We start from the raw sequence: 16893 nt of genomic DNA, 5'->3' as shown, positions 1-16893 counted from the left end.
AATCATGTGTCTCCTGTGATCTCTCTGGTTGATTCAGGAGAATCACCGTGGACACATAAGCTATGGTCACAAATCAATCACCATTGGAAATATAAGTACTTGTGTCGAAAATGTAGACAATTGGACAAGTAAGCTATTGTGTGACTTGTGTCTGAAACGTATTTGCTTTACTTAGCCTGTTTTTTTTTTTTTTTTTTTTTTTTTTTTTGTAACTTGCGTGTCCAATGGTAATTTATTGGAACGAATGACAAACGTTAGGACCATCTAAAAATTTATCCCTTCCATCAAACTTTCATTTTTTTTTTTGAATTATTATTTTTTTATATATTTTTATAAACCTTGGTAAGAAAATCACATACCCCCACTATCATAACTTGAACCTTGAAAGATGAGGAAGTATCACCAGCTACACTTCAACAATTGATTCGAACTCTTCCAAATGCTGGAAAAAGGACTTGCATTGTGTCGAATCCGATGGAAATTGAGCAATAATTGATTTGAACTCTTCTGAACGCTGCAAAAAGGCTCCATGTTGTGTCGAAAATTGAGCAATTTCTTTAAGTATAGCAGGGTCTTGCACCAATTGACTTTCACTCTTTGGAGATGTATGAAAAGTTAAATAAGTTATTTAATAAACCAATTAACTTTTCACTCTTTTGAAATGTAGAAAAGTCAAATGAGTTATTTAATAAACCTTTCGATCATTGCTTGAGAAGGAGAGCTCACATGACTCTCCTCTCCTTATAGCATTACTCTCAAAAAAATCAAACTCAAAAGAATTTGTATTTCATTGCTTCAGACATTAACAAGAGAGCCTTCTTAGCAACTGAAAGTAACCTCATTTGATAGAGAGAAGAAACCATAAAAGAAATACCCGCTCGGAGTGCTCGGCACCCTATTAGGCCACTGAGTAATGCCCAAAATGATATCTCACGAAATGTGATTTTGATATTGTATTCAAGTGATATTGTATTCATGTGATAATAATCTTCCGTCATTGTTCGAATCTTCTCTTTTAGTTTCAATACAAATTTCTAACATGAAAAAAAGTACTAATGATACAAACAGAGGATGGAGGAGAAACCATTTGGGCTGAGCCCTCAGTTGTGTCAATATACAGTCATACTCATTCACTATGATACAAATGATGATGATACATACCACTGACTATACATTTAGAACAAACAAATTTGACTGCCCTAACAAACTTCTGAAATTTCGCTGCGCATATCAACTTGTGTTGGAGTGAACCACTTATTTGTTAATCTAGACGACGAAATCGAATCAATAAGATCTTGAATTCTTCGTCGAAAATTCGAACCAGTAGCTAATTATATCACTCGGACTGCTCTTTCTTGTTGCGTTTGGATGCCTCCGAACTGTAGAGTCGAGTTAAAAAATGATCTCCTGCTTTACCTTGTGAACTGGATACCACCTGGAGTGCTCTCTCATTTCATTTTCATTTTCATTTTGATGCCTCTAAACTAATCACTAATGCCACTGGATTGCTCAGTTGGAAATGATTCAACTATCTCTGGGACTCGATCTAACAAGCGATTCATCTCGTCTGGAAATTCAAACTTGGCTCTGTTCGTCTTTCCGCCAACAACAACTGCTGTTCCATCTTGCAAGGCCCATACCTTTCAGAAGACAGAAAATACATAAACACATGGAAATCATCGTCATCATCTTTGCATTTATTCCATATGAATGAAGTAGGCTACATGAATTTTATTGTTTTATTTTCCCTATTACAAGTCATGTCTCCTATTACACTTAATTATAGATAAATACATGGAAATGATATATCAAATACATCATTTGAGAAATGGCAGTTAGAACAGAATTAACAGTAGGACACCTTGGCACCGTTTTTTTTCCTAGTCATGATTATAATTTACGGGAGAAAAAGATCACCTTTACTACCACTAATTATAAGAGCGAAGTTCATTATATTCATCAATAAAGAACATTCCTTTTCTTTCAAATCAAACATTAACTAATATGTAGCTCAAGTGAAAATTAGGAACTATCATTAAAGCGCCATCGTTGTGAGAAATAACAAAGGCCAATGCGGTCTGAACTAAATATAACATAGTCTTAACCCAGATCAAGAGTATCTGTAGCTTCAAATTCAAACACATACAACAGCAAAATCCTACCCTAAATGCAGAAATTTTACCTGTGCATGTGATAGAAAACTAATGGAAGTCGTAAGCATCAGAGCACCAAAGCCAGCATAAACAACTGGCACCCCCGGGTCAGTCTGAGAGCAACAAACAAACTTAGTTCCATCAGAAATGATAAAGTCAAGAAACAGAAGGGAAGAATGACATTTACTTAAAAAGAATTGAATTTTGTTTTCAATTGAAAACCTTGAACATCACCTTCAAGTTAAGGCCACTACTACCAATTGCATCTACAATAACAATTTTTGTGCCATCAATTTCGATAGGGAGCTTAGAGTTAGGCCGGCGGACTCCAGCGAATTTCCCTTCCGGATCATAAAGGACTATCGATTGCAGATCACGAGCAAGCATTGATCTAAATTTTTAATAAGAGAAGGATGAAAATAGAGAATTAGGGGAAATTGACTAAAATGGCAGACTGTCAGAAAAGTATTGGCCTCTAACAAGCCCCTCACAAAATTTTCATGAATTTTCTTTTTTACCCAACATGACCTGATTTCAGCTTGAGACACAATTTCAACAAAAAATACTTCCTATGAAAAGCTGAATATGTATGCTAAAACTCGTCAAAATGCTAAAAGTCAAACCAAAAGAGCAGAGCATACACCAGAAAATTTTCCACCTAAATATTTTTTTCATGTCCATTATGATGCTCAGTTATATAAATATAAATATTTATACAATCTTAACAACTCTTATAGTAAAAAAAAAAAAAAAAAAAAAAAGCTGAAAATACAAATTGCATTGGTAGAAAGAGTGTGGCAGAGGATGTATATTTAAGAATAGTTTTACAGGCTCCCAAGTCCCAGGAGACCAGAATTTCCTAACTCTACCTTCATCAATTCTAAAGGGAAAATAAAAAAATAAGTGACTAAACCTCCACAACCAGTTGAGAAAATTATATAGATATATAGATATGATATAGTAATAAAAGATACATACATTCCCTTCACATTCGGAGAATCAGTGTCTCCAACTGGTAGAAAAGTCCCATAGAGTTTCTTGTCTCCATTGATTTGTAGAGGTGCCATTGCCAAATTGAAAGGCCCTTCATCATCCTTAAGTATTTGTAGAGCTGAAAAACTCCAATCTGTCTGGTATATGGTAAACCCACCATACCTTAATGGATCATTCACGCTTATTGTCTTTCTCATCACCTCTTTCCCATTGATGTCAAGGAGAGAAAGATCAGTGCGAAACTGCCGAACCTATAAGAATAGTGAGGAAAATAAAATAAAAAATCAGCTTATTTTCTTTCTCATTACCTCCTTTCCATTGAGGTCAAAGAGCATGCAATCGGTGTGAAACCGTTTAACTTATAACATAAGTGAAAAAAAAAAAAAATTCAAATATTTAGCAGCTTGTGAGCAAACAAAACTAAGCAATGGCATTAAATAGAGCGGAATGGAAACATAGGATTCATGTAGCCGACCCCAAGTAGTTTGGAAAAAATACTTGGTTGTTGATGTTGTGAGCAAACAAAATGATAGGGGCATGTCACCAACACGGAGCATATAGAAAGAGTATCAAATAATTAAGAAGGCTAATAATGTCTCTCATGCTAGGATGCAAGAACCTCTCAGTTTTTCTTTTTCCACAGGTGAAGAAGGTCTTAATTACAGTCAATCAAATTAAAGAATTTTGAGATCCACAGTTTCACATTATAAAATTTGGAGCTTAAGGGAAAAAAAATTCAGGGAATTCTTTAATGCATTGAGTGTGTGTGTGTGTGTGTGTGTGTGTGTGAGAGAGAGAGAGAGAGAGAGAGACAGAATGCCTCTCAGTGTAAGGTGCTCCTATTAACGCCTACTTACCTCTCCACTGTCATAGTAGTCCATGTAGAATCTGTTGACATGAATCTCAGTATTGAAAGCTTCTGTAGGAGTAGAGAGAAACCCACTTGGTCCCAACACATCTCCAACAACGAAGTTTAGACCCTGCGGAACTGTGACTGAACCTCTGAAACTCCCAGTAGCACTAAGAGTTCCACCTACCATTATCAGCAACATTGCTAAATGCACTCCAATTGGAGCAAATCGACCAGCTAGCCCCTTGAAGGCATATAAAGATGGTCCTTTCAAGAAAACCTATAGAAACACAAATCGAGAAACTGTAACTAAAGGAAAAAAGTTTAAAAGCAATCAATAAACTGAAAGATGATGAATGACTATAATGCAGAATTTTCTATCTGCAGAAATGTCAAGATAGATGTCACAGATCCAACACGGAAAGGAGATGGCTCATTATTGTTCCATTTTGTTTCTTAACTTGGCATTTGCAAAAGAATTCTCCGAATGACAAAATAAAATTTGAATGAGACCAATATTTTTTTTACCAAGTGTCCATGCACTCACTCTTAACAGCTAGACCATACAAATGAATGTGTAGCAAGAAAGGAGGGCCGACTAACTCTCTGTTGAAATAATATCTTAAACCTTGAGTTGGAAAGGCCTTTCCAAAGGCTGATAGGTCCAAAGGGTTAGAATATAGGTTTTATTATAATGCTTTATTCTGTTATTAGATCAAGTATAATACAGGGCCAATTTGGGGATTTTATGTGATTAGCTTTCATCACTGAAAACAAAGGATGGCTATGGTTTGTGTCTTGAAGCAGCCACATTGTAACCACCTTAATCATAATATCTGTAATGTTTATGAATCATATATTTGGTTAAGTTAATCCATAGGGTTATGCCACTTAGATACCAATGGCATTGAAGTTGTCAATGAGGATTGAAGACCGAATCCGTCAACAAAAATCACAAAAGTGAGGAAAGGGAAGTGACCTAGAAAACAAAAGGTTAACATTGATTAATTAATAATGTAGGTGCCTTAGAAATTTCCTAATTAATCTTGTGAGATCTGAAATGCTTAAATCTGGTTTAAAATTAGTTAGGAAATATGGAACTAATTTGAGTTCAATAAGGAAGTTGACTTCGATCAATAATGGAATGTGTTCTACACTTTTTCAAGTGGAAAAAAAAAAAAGGAACAAATCTTTCTGAATCAGACTCCAACACCTTATAAAAGATCTTGAGTATGCCATCGAAACAAAAACTACTATCTGAAATTGATCTTCTGCCTTTCTATAGCCACTTAAAATTATCTACTTAGAATCTAGCAATGAGATCTATATCTTATAAGTTGTACTCATTATTTTATCAATGATAGATAATTCACATAATTTTGTATTTGTTTGACCCATCAATTAAGCCCCTAAAGTCAGACCATTTACGTTCAATGATTGAGCATTGATTTTTACTTTTCCCTAATTTGAGCATCGATATATTAGCATCTAGAGATTTGTGTACTGATGCCCAAAGCTCATGTGCCAATACAAGCATCACACTGAGTGATGACTGATGCTCAAGGACCATGTACCGATGAGCACTTGCCTTGGAGTGAGATATATGTCATCTACAAGCCGGCTGGCCTAATTCCGAGGAAATTCATTCAAACAAGAAAAAGAATTTCAAATAGATTTCTAATTATTCTAAGACTGTCTAAATGGTTCTAAGGGTCTTTTAAACACATAAAACAAAGAAGAATTCATGAAAAAATATGAAAATAAAAGAGAATACTTGAGAATGAGATTGATAGCATTCTTTTTTTTTTCTTAGTTGATACTCACACACACATGTCTCCACTGAGACTCGAACACCTGACCTCTTTTTGAGAAGTAGGAGTCCGGTACCGCTAGGCTACTGGCCTGTTGGTATTGAGAGCATTCTTTATGGGTATTTGAGAGAACATCATGGGATTTGCAACTCCATACATCTTTTGTGTGGTTGTTCTCCATGGAAATTTAGTGAAGACTTGAAAAAAATTAAATATAATATATTTATGTCAAAATTGAAGAGAGAAATAGAAAATGAAGAACACAAGGATATACGTGGTTCAGCCACCATAGCTTACCTCCACAGCACACAAAGCCCAAAGGGCTACATATCTTTATTATACCCTCTTGATTTTTGTATACAATGATCACCTCTTTATATAGGTGAAATGAGAAAGACTTGTAGCTAGAGAATAGGAAATACTTGCTCTACAAGTATTTTATAATAAAGGAATTACACAAAAAATGAAATACAAATATGGCAACAAGTCTCATAGCAATATTGTGCGAAGGAGTAATTTAAGTAAGGGTTCCCATAATAATATTCTCCAACACTTTCCAGCTAGAATTATTATTGTGTATACGTATGTTGGTTGACATGGAGTAGGCTGGTTCGCTAATGGTCACTATTGAAGAAAGTGGATCACGGTGGAGTGATTGTGTTGATATCAAAATATGGAGCACCGGCTGATGAGAATGTTGTCATCCGAGATAAATCAATGCCTTGTGGTAAATTGATCTTGTACTTTTTCTGTGCATAGTAGATAGTTAGTTCGAAACTTGGTCTTCTGGTTTTCCCATGTTGGGGTTTTTTGTGAAATTTGGTGTATCATAGTTAGCTTTATTTGATGGTTAGCATAATTATTAGCCTATAAATTGATATTAATTAAGTTATAAATTGATTAACAAATTTGTTAAAATTGGAATCAAGAAGAAAGTGATCAGGGTTTGATTAGGAAATGTTCAACCCCCTCTGACCCTTTTTCGCTTCAGCAGTGCACTGCTTTCACTTAAAACTTGTTGTCTAGGATACTATTTCTTTCAATGAAAGTTTTACAGTGACTTTGTACGTGGAGGTAGGCTTCAAGTCGAACTGTGTAACTTATTGTGTATATTATCAGAGGAGGTGATCTACATACCAAAATTAGATGATTTGATGAGTTGTAAGATAACTTATAATTAGGGATTTCATTCCAATTTAGATGATTTACAGATTGCTTGTAGTTAGGAATATTACTTGTGGATACCAAATCTTGGGATATGATTGTGGTAAGCATTCCTTGTATAGTAAATATTATTCTATAAAGAAAGTCTCCCGAAGGGAAAGGGATAGAAGTTTTCTCCAAAAATCTCTTTGTTCTCTTCGTATTGTCATGGTATCAGAGCCCAACTTGATACAAGAGACGTTCTCAGTTTTTTTTTATAAGATACATCACAGTTTTTTGTTAAAAACTATGCTGTCTTGTTTCTAAGGAGTTGCAGCAACAATCTTGGTTAGAGTTGCAGTCAAGAATTGCTGTTAGCATCATCTCAGGTTCTCATTCATCTTTTCTCTTTCGTTTGAGTCTCTTTTGAAGTTTTTTTTTTTAGAATGTCAAAAAAGTCAGAAATCTTGCCCATTAAATTGAATGGGAAGAATTATTTTTCTTGGGAGTTTCAATTCCGTATGTTTGTTAAAGGGAAAGAATTGTGGGGACATGTAGATGGATCAATCCCAGAACCAAAAGCTGGGACTGAAAAATGATAGCATCGCTAAATGGGAGTCTAATGATGCAAAGATAATTAGTTGGATTTTAAGCTCAGTAGATTATAATATTGTACTCAATTTGCGGCCTTATTCCAATGCTAAAGATATGTGGGGTTATCTAAAAAAGGTTTATAATCAAGAAAATTCTGGGAGGCGTTTTCAGCTTGAATTGGACATATCTGAATATTCCCAAGGGAATATGTCAATTCAAGACTATTATTCTGGCTTCATGAATCTTTGGGCTGAATACAAGCAACTAATTTATGCTAGTGTCCCAAGTGAGGGGCTACCATCTCTTCAAAAAGTGCATGAAATTACTCAAAGAGATCAGTTTCTTATGAAATTGAGACGTGATTTTGAATCTATTCGCTCAAATCTGATGGCTAGAGATCCTTCTCCATCATTGGATATGTGCTTTGGTGAACTTCTCCGAGAAGAACAACGTTGTTTGACTCAAGCTACAATTGAACAAAAGGGTGTTGGCACTAATCCACTGGATGTAGCTTATGCAGCTCAGGCTAAAGGAAGGGATTTGTCCAAAATACAATGTTATAGCTGTAAGGAATATGGGCATATAGCCAATCAGTGTAAGAAAAATTTCTGCAACTACTGTAAGAAGTCTGGACATTTGATTGTTGATTGCCGTAAGCGACCTCAAAATCAATCATCCCAGGCTTTCAATGCTACCACCGCAGTGGGTTCTCCCTCTGCTGCTACGACCATGCAGCATTCTCAAGCTTTTACTGCTTCTAGTTCCATAACTCCAGAGGTAGTGCAACAAATGATTCATTCTGCATTTTCTGCTCTTGGTCTCACAGGTAAACCTTCCTCCTCATCTATTTGGTATGTTGATTCTGGTGCTTCCAATCACATGACCTCTTCCTCAACACATCTCACTAATGTGAAACCATATGTGGGAAATGTGAAAATTCATACTGCTAATGGGGAACATCTTCCCATTAAGTCAGTTGGTGATATCCCTCATTCGTTGCAATTACATAATGTTTATCATACACCACGTTTGACCTCTAATCTTATATCTGTCAGTCAATTGGTTGATAATAACTGTAAAGTTTCATTTTCTACATCTGGATGTATTGTGCAGGATCAGGAGTCGGGGAAAGTGATCGGGAAGGGACCTAAATGTGGAAGGCTGTTTCCTCTAAGCTTGTTTAGTTATCCCAGAAATAAATCTTTATTTTCGTTATTTCGTCCTTCTTCTAGTACGTCATATCAGATGTGGCATAAACGATTGGGGCATCCTAATGCCAAAAGATTGTTGTTCTTGTTGAAATCTGGTTTGTTTTTCTAATAAAAACCCTGTTTCTTTCACTGATGTCTCATTTGATTGTAGTAGTTGTAAATTGGGTAAAAGTAAGACTCTTCCTTTTTCCAATTCATGGTGACATTACTACAAAATGCTTCGATTTGATTCATACTGATGTTTGGGGGGATGCTCCATTTCCCTCTCATTCTCGTCACAAATATTTTGTTTCCTTCATCGACGATTATAGTCGACACACATGGATTTATTTTTTGCATTCTAAATCTGGAGTTTTTGATGCCTTTAAGCGTGTTTTTTGGCTTACCTAAAAAATCAATTTTCCACATCCATCAAAATTCTTCGTTCCAATTCTGGAGGTGAATATATGAAAAATGAATTTCAAAATTATCTTCAACATGAAGGAATCATTTCCCAGCGAACTTGTCCATCTACTCCTCAACAAAATGGAGTAGCCGAGAGGAAAAATAGGCATCTTTTGGATGTTACTCGGACCCTACTTCTTGATGCATCAGTACCCTCTCATTTTTTGGTGGAAGCACTTTCCACAACTGCGCATCTTATCAATAGATTGCCTTCTCCAAAGCTTCAACATCAATCTCCATATTTTCACTTGCATCAAGCTAATCCCAATTATAACCAATTGCGTGTTTTTGGTTGTGTTTGTTATGTCCATCTACCTGCACAAGATCGAAACAAATTATCTGCACAATCTGCTCGTTGTGCATTTCTTGGGTATGCATCTCATCAAAAAGGTTTTTTGTGTTATGATCCTTCTGTCCATCGCATTCGTGCCTCTCGTAATGTTGTCTTTGTTGAAAAACAGTATTTCTTTCAAAATACTCATGTCCCTTCTCCTCCGTCCTCCTTTTCTTATCTTCATGACTTTAGTAGTATCTCAATTATAACCAATTGCGTGTTTTTGGTTGTGTTTGTTATGTCCATCTACCTGCACAAGATCGAAACAAATTATCTGCACAATCTGCTCGTTGTGCATTTCTTGGGTATGCATCTCATCAAAAAGGTTTTTTGTGTTATGATCCTTCTGTCCATCGCATTCGTGCCTCTCGTAATGTTGTCTTTGTTGAAAAACAGTATTTCTTTCAAAATACTCATGTCCCTTCTCCTCCGTCCTCCTTTTCTTATCTTCATGACTTTAGTAGTAATAATCCTTCTGTTTTCACAAGGTTTAAACCTGGGCTGGTTTATAAGCGACGAGGTAAAACAACAATTGGTGCAGAAGAAGGTCCTAACCGTGACTCCTCTCCATCTCCTGATCCAAGTCCACAACCGCCTCCTCTTCGAAGATCCACTCGCCAAATCAAACCTCCTGATCACCTAATTCTTATGACTACTCTGTCATCAAAATCTATTCCCAACTCATATTCACAGGCCATACAACATTTATGTTGTAAACAAGCTATGAAGGAAGAATTGGAAGCTTTAGAGAGGAATCATACTTGGGATATTGTTCCTTGTCCTCTTGGTCACAAACCAATTGGTTGCAAATGGATTTTCTCTGTTAAACTTAGATCTGATGGCTCCTTCGATCGATATAAAGCTTGTTTGGTCGCTCTCGGGAATTGGCAAGAGTATGGGATTAATTATGAAGAGACTTTTGCTCCTGTGGCAAAAATGACAACTGTTCGTACAGTGCTTGCTATTGCAGCTTCTCAATCTTGGCCTCTTTTTCAAATGGATGTAAAAAACACCTTCTTACATGGTGATCTAAACGAAGAAATCTATATGAGACTTCCCCCTGGTGTCACAAGCAATTCTGCATCAGATGTGTGTCATCTACGACGCTCTCTTTATGGCCTGAAACAAGCGCCACGAGCCTGGTTTGAAAAGTTTGGTAGCACTATTTGTCAATTTGGCTTTAATCAGAGTACCGCTGATCCTTCTATGTTTCTTCGTCGTCGTGAAACTGGTATCACCATTCTCCTTGTATATGTGGACGACATCATCATCACTGGTACAGATACAATAGGCATTCAACAACTACAGGCTTCTTTACACTCTTCTTTACACATGAAGGATCTTGGAAACCTCACGTATTTCCTAGGCCTTGAAGTGCATCAATCAGGTAATGGAATTTTTATTAATCAGCACAAATATGCCAAAGATCTTATTGCTTTGGCTGGACTCGAGAACTCGACTCCAGTAGCTACTACACTTGAAATTAATGTCAAGTATAAAAAAGATGAAGGCCAACTACTCTCTGATCCTACGACATATAGGCAACTATTTGGGAGCTTGGTTTATTTGACAATCACAAGACCAAATATTTCTTATGCAATTAATTTGATGAGTCAGTTTATGCACCAACCTCGACATCTTCATCTTGCAGCTGTCAAACGGATCATTCGCTATTTACTCGGCACTCCAGAGCGTGGGTTATTTTATAAAGTTGGTTCATCTCTCCAACTTACAGCTTATACTGATGCTGACTGGGCAGGTTGTCCTGATTCTCGTCGATCTACAACGGGGTGGTGCATGCATCTCAATGGCTCCCTTGTGTCATGGAAATGCAAGAAACAAGAACGAGTTTCAAAATCTTCTACTGAGGTAGAATATCGAGCCATGTCTTCTGCCTGTTCTGAAATCGTTTGGCTTCGTCATCTTCTATCTGAATTAGGTTTCCCTGAATTAAATCCTACTTCTCTACATGCTGATAACACAAGTGCCATCCGGATTACAGAAAATCCAGTATTTCATGAACGGACTAAACACATAGAGGTCAATTGTCACTACATTCGGGAAGCCTATGTTAATCATCTCATTACTTTGCCTCATGTGTCAACAAATTTCCAAACTGCAGATATTTTCACTAAAGCCTTAACTAAGACTCGTCACCAGTTCTTAGTTGACAAATTGATGCTTGTGGATTCACCAACATCAATTTGAGGGGGGTATCAGAGGAGGTGATCTACACACCAAAATTAGATGATTTGATGAGTTGTAAGATAACTTATAATTAGGGATTTAATTCCAATTTAGATGATTTACGGATTGCTTTTAGTTAGGAATATTATTTGTGGATACCAAATCTTGGGATATGATTGTGGTAAGCATTCCTTGTACAGTAAATATTATTATATAAAGAAAGTCACCCGAAGGGAAAGGGATAGAAGTTTTCTCCAGAAATCTCTTTGTTCTCTTCATATTGTCATATTGTGTGTACTAACTAAATTTTTACATATTCCTTCGTGCATTTTGAAATAAATTGTAGACCAGCCATGACACTCTTGACACATCTTTAAAAGATTCTGTATTTTAATTGAACAGGTGAATACAATTTAAAAGGCTTAAAATTATGAAGCACTAGTAAATGAAAGCCTACCCATTTAAATAAAAAATATCTCATGTACCATAGATACAAACATATGAAAAACATCAACTACTATCAACCCACCAAAAGCCTTATCAGCACTGATAAAAGGAAAAAAGAGAAGGCAGAAAAAGTCAAACATCATACCTCGTACCCAGATCCCATCAAAATGACACCCAAATCTTGAATTGATGCGCTGAGCAGAGTGTCAGAAAATTCCTGCTTACGAATGGCCTCGGCCGAGTGTAAGAAAGACCATCTGCAGAAACAGATTATTTATGTCAACTACAAGCTTCTCCTGCTTACTCCCACTTGAAACGACATGAGTTGGCAGAAGGGAAAAAAAAAGACCGACCTTCTTGCTACCTTAACCAGAGGAATCTGCGTCGTGTATGTGCAAGCCATGAGGGATGCTGCCAAAAGAGTCAACAATCCAAGGAATATGGGAGATGAGAACATGTGGTCAAAGCCAAGGGTTAGAACCCATCTCCATGTAAAGAATCCCAGGACAGGATTATCTTCAGGGAATTTTTGAAAATAGAAATCCGGAGTTTCGCCTTGATCAATGAGAGTTCCTGCATGGCCATTATACGTACAAGGCTAGTCTCAAATGATAATGCATCTGGGCACAAGGTTGAAAGATTAAGACTACAAATGTATATAAAATGAGTCTGAGACAGAACTAATGGTTAGTTCTGAGAAGTGCATAACCATTAGCCAAGGCTCCTAGTATTCCTACTATTGATCTAATTCAATTTACCAAATATCAAGCAGTCAAACAGTGTCATAACATAAAAGTAAATAGAGAGAGAAAGAAGAATTACCAAGAATTTTACGTGGAAAACCCTAAACAGAAAAAATGTACTATACCTGATCCAGCCATGAACAATCCGCCATTAGAGAAAGAGGTTACAAACTAAGTTCCAGACTCAAATATCACGAATTCCTTAGTCCCTCCTGACTCAAATTTACACAAGACTAATACCAGTTTTTTCAGTTGCTAATCTATCGACAGACTGCCTAACTTCACGAACTCTGTTTCTCCACGAGTTGTTCAATCTATCTGCTCTTGATCTGTTTTCTTTTTTTTTTTCTTTTTTTTCTTTTTTAAATGGCAAGAAGCACACACACCAATCACACACCCACTTTGCCCCTTTGAGGGGTCTCGGACCCTCACCATCCACTTTGATCGACCGCCTATCAATCAAAGCTAACTAGAGAGCCCTCAATCAATAGACTTATGGATCGGCACATCCTTTTTTTTTTTTTTTTTTTTTTTTTTTTTTTTTTTTTTTTACCGTAAAACTTAATTTTGAAAAGTTTTCAGGCATCCTCAATTTAGAAACTAAACTTTGAAAAACATGTTTAGAAAATTATTTTGAGCCGAGCAAAGATCAAATCTAGGTCAACCTAACCAGTCTACCTTCGTCTCAGTGTCTAGGTTAACTTAACCAGACTACCTCTGTCTCGGTGGCTTGGGACTTGATGTCTTCCATGGTTGTAAATGAGTAACTCAAGACACTAGCTAACAACACCCAAAGTTTTGAGGCAGAAAATGCCAACACATGACTCATATTCCTAACACATTCAAAACAATTAAATTGGTTTCAACTGTTTATGCAAACTTCAAGGTTCTGCAATTATTTGTGAAAATGAATAATGACTTGACAATACTTTAGTGTATTAAACTCTTGTATCGTGGAAAAATTGAATCTACTCTGGAGTCTCTAAGTAGTGTAGCAACCCTGATGAAGACAAAAGTAATTAGGTTTTCCATTTGCTGCATGATAGTGGAGAATGATAGGAAAAGAAACAAAATTCTATAAATTTATAACAGGGTGGAAAAAAGTAGCAGTTCCTCGATACTAAGACCTTTCGCTGCAAAAATTCTTGGTAATCCCATAATGTGGATGGATTTAACATCCAGCAACACAGAAATAACAGCAGATGGCACCATTTTGGTCAATATTTCTTCATGCAAGGTAAAGTGATAAAACCATAGTTTTACCCTTTCTTTAATTTTTTTGATCCAAATTGGGGTGGTGAGACTATTCCAAATTTAAATGTCATAAAACACCACACATGGCACTGATTTAGAGAAAAAAAGGGTTGGGGGGGGTGAACTACTCAGAAAGAGGGGAGAACCAAAATCCTTGCCTGAGATGATATCGTATTTGATCCAAAACTAAATTTTTGCCAAAAATCATTCAGCATTGAAAGCCATGAACAAATAACAATTCGCTCAGGTTCCTGCAAGAAGACTGGTAGAGAAATATACACTTGTTTCACACAAAACCTAATGCAGTTCTCCATTTTCCAATGCTCAAACAATTGGTATAATACAGGCTTTGTTGATTGAATCCCATTTTCTCCCTTTAGTTAAAACATGAAATTTTCACAAACTGGAATTAGAAATGAAGCAAAATTAGTTCAAAATTTGCACTAAGATGATCCACAATTCGCATTCCAAGCCGTGAATTCCATGCTGCCAAACGTGGCATCAAGGTTCTCTATTATTACATCTTCTCATCAATGGAAATGGACTACATGGTCCCATTTTGCAATTAAAAGAATACATATGCCATGACGAATACGCAAGTCCAGTCCTTATATGCATCCTATTCATGAAGGAATAATAATAAGAGTAAGACTATCAAGAGAGCTCCCTCATTTCATGAGCTCTCAGATTTAACCACTGGATTGAGATAGTTTTTCTCTTACAGCAGTACTCTAATAATAATAATAATAATAATATTTAAATAGAGTAATAGACCAAAACTTAACTCAACTGAAAATTTAAAAATTGTAGTTGTCAATTTTCTAAAAATTATTTTATAAAGATTCAATTCAAAAAGGGGTTAAAGACAATCACCAAACCTGTTGTTTGCTCTAATTACACATTGATTTGGGAAAGAGTAGATTAACTAGAAACTGATTACACGGCATTTGGGCTTCTTTATATATCAACTAAAAACACTCCAATCGAAACAAAATAGTCATAGAAATATATATATATATATATATATATATGTAGAGAGATAAATATAGGGAAAGAGAGGCAGCAGGAGGAGGTTTTAAAGAGGAAGAAGCATACCCACGGCCATTAAAGCAGCAATGGTGAACATTTCCGCAATAGCCAAAGGCAAATTAGACAGAATAGACAAAACCTTTCTGGGCAACCTCTTCAACAACAAACCCCCCATACTGATACTACTACTGCCGCCGGATGGATTCCTCTCGGACTTTGGCGCCAACCCATTTTCAGCGTCCTCAGAAAGCAACGGTGCTTCCTCAGAGGCTACAATTTTAGTACTATTGTTATTGTTGCTGCTTTTCTTTTGAGAGGTTTTCAGCTTACAAGTAACAGTGAATAATTTTGATGGAATTCTAGACTTGGAGTAGCAGAGACTGTAAATTTGGAATTTGTATGGGAACAGAGAAGAATTCAGGAATTGGGTTTGGAGTTGGGATGGTTTTAGAGTTCTGATTGTTAAGTTCAGACTCAGTGTCTCCATTAATGGAGATTTGTGGCAACACACTCTCTCTCTCTCTCTTCTCTCTAGACTCGAGGCCAAAGGTTAACGGCAGTGCTGGTTAGTTTTATCTAGAAAAGCGCAGAGATATTTCATAACATCACTTAGCCACGTAGTACTTTAGCATTGGGAACCCACAAACCATGGGATCATCACCAATATGCTAATTAAAAAAAAAATTGGATAAAGCACAGCAACATCCTTAAAAATTACCAATAGGACACTCATATTAAAATTATCTATTTTTAAAACATTGACACTACTTTAAAGAAATTACATCCAAATAAGTCCTTAAATCATTTGAAAAAGATAAAATTATTCCTTAATATTAAATTCAGATTTATTACAAAATATCAAATCTATCAAAATGACATAATTGCCCCTGAATGTTTAGCACCACAAATTAGCACCACTTGGCACCAGATTAACAACTCGTGAATTGCCTTAATCTTCTAACATCGAGAACCACTGTACCACGTACCGTCTGCCCCTCTCTCTCTCTCTCTCTCTCTCTCTTCTAATCTTTCATTTATTCTCTTCATATCACCATTTCTACCTCTCTGAAACCCTAAGTTTGTCACCATGATCTTTTCGAAACCCTAGTTCTGGACCAACCGGTGTTCGGCTAATTTGGTTGTTCTGCTCCGATTTACTGATTTCGCGATCTCTTCAAGACCAACCAGTGTTCGATTGATGCTCCGATTTGCTGATTTCGCAATCTCGTCAAGACTAACCAGTGTTCGGCTGATTTGGTTGTTCTGGTCTGAGTGTTTGGTGTTTGCAATCTCATCAATACAATCACCACACGTGCTTGCTTTTATTCAAGAGGACCTTTCCCGTAAGTCTAATCTCGTCATTTTTCCTCAAAATTTTGTTCTTGTATTCTTTACTAATATGTGGTTTTTTTTTTTTTTTTACCAAAATTTTGTTATTTTGAGAAATTGTGGTAGAATGAAATTAATTTTATTTTTTAACAAATGAGGGGTTATCAATTTTGTTATTACCCTAAAAACATAATGGAAAATAATTAAATAACTAAAATAGTGAATCCAGTCTGGGCTAAGCAGCGAAGTAACACCTAGTAGCAACAATTAGCTATTGAAAGACATTATTCAAAGGTTAGATAACCCATTCATAATCTCTCACAATTTTTTTAAGGCAAAATTGAACAACATTGACAGATATAAGTAGCACC

General features: G+C 36.2%; 1 protein-coding gene across 1 annotated transcript; it reads right to left on the bottom strand.

The window, feature by feature from the left end:
* Positions 1 to 911: 911 nt before the first annotated feature.
* LOC132300681 (cytochrome c biogenesis protein CCS1, chloroplastic) lies at positions 912 to 15771 on the bottom strand. The gene is made up of 8 exons (XM_059797873.1): positions 15260 to 15771; positions 12521 to 12740; positions 12313 to 12424; positions 4004 to 4276; positions 3132 to 3397; positions 2388 to 2544; positions 2183 to 2266; positions 912 to 1640 (listed from the first exon to the last, which is right to left on the bottom strand). Exons 1-8 carry the CDS (start codon positions 15678 to 15680, stop codon positions 1485 to 1487), a joined length of 1689 nt encoding a protein of 562 aa, XP_059653856.1. The 5' UTR covers positions 15681 to 15771; the 3' UTR covers positions 912 to 1484.
* Positions 15772 to 16893: the final 1122 nt, after the last annotated feature.

This window comes from Cornus florida, unplaced genomic scaffold (genome assembly GCF_030987335.1).
Source record: "Cornus florida cultivar Cherokee Brave unplaced genomic scaffold, ASM3098733v1 CherokeeBrave_3.0.0_Hap2_Chr03, whole genome shotgun sequence".
Classification (NCBI taxonomy): Eukaryota; Viridiplantae; Streptophyta; class Magnoliopsida; order Cornales; family Cornaceae; genus Cornus; species Cornus florida.
The sequence above is the reverse complement of the archived record's forward strand: the minus strand, read 5'-3'. Positions and strand labels throughout refer to the sequence as shown.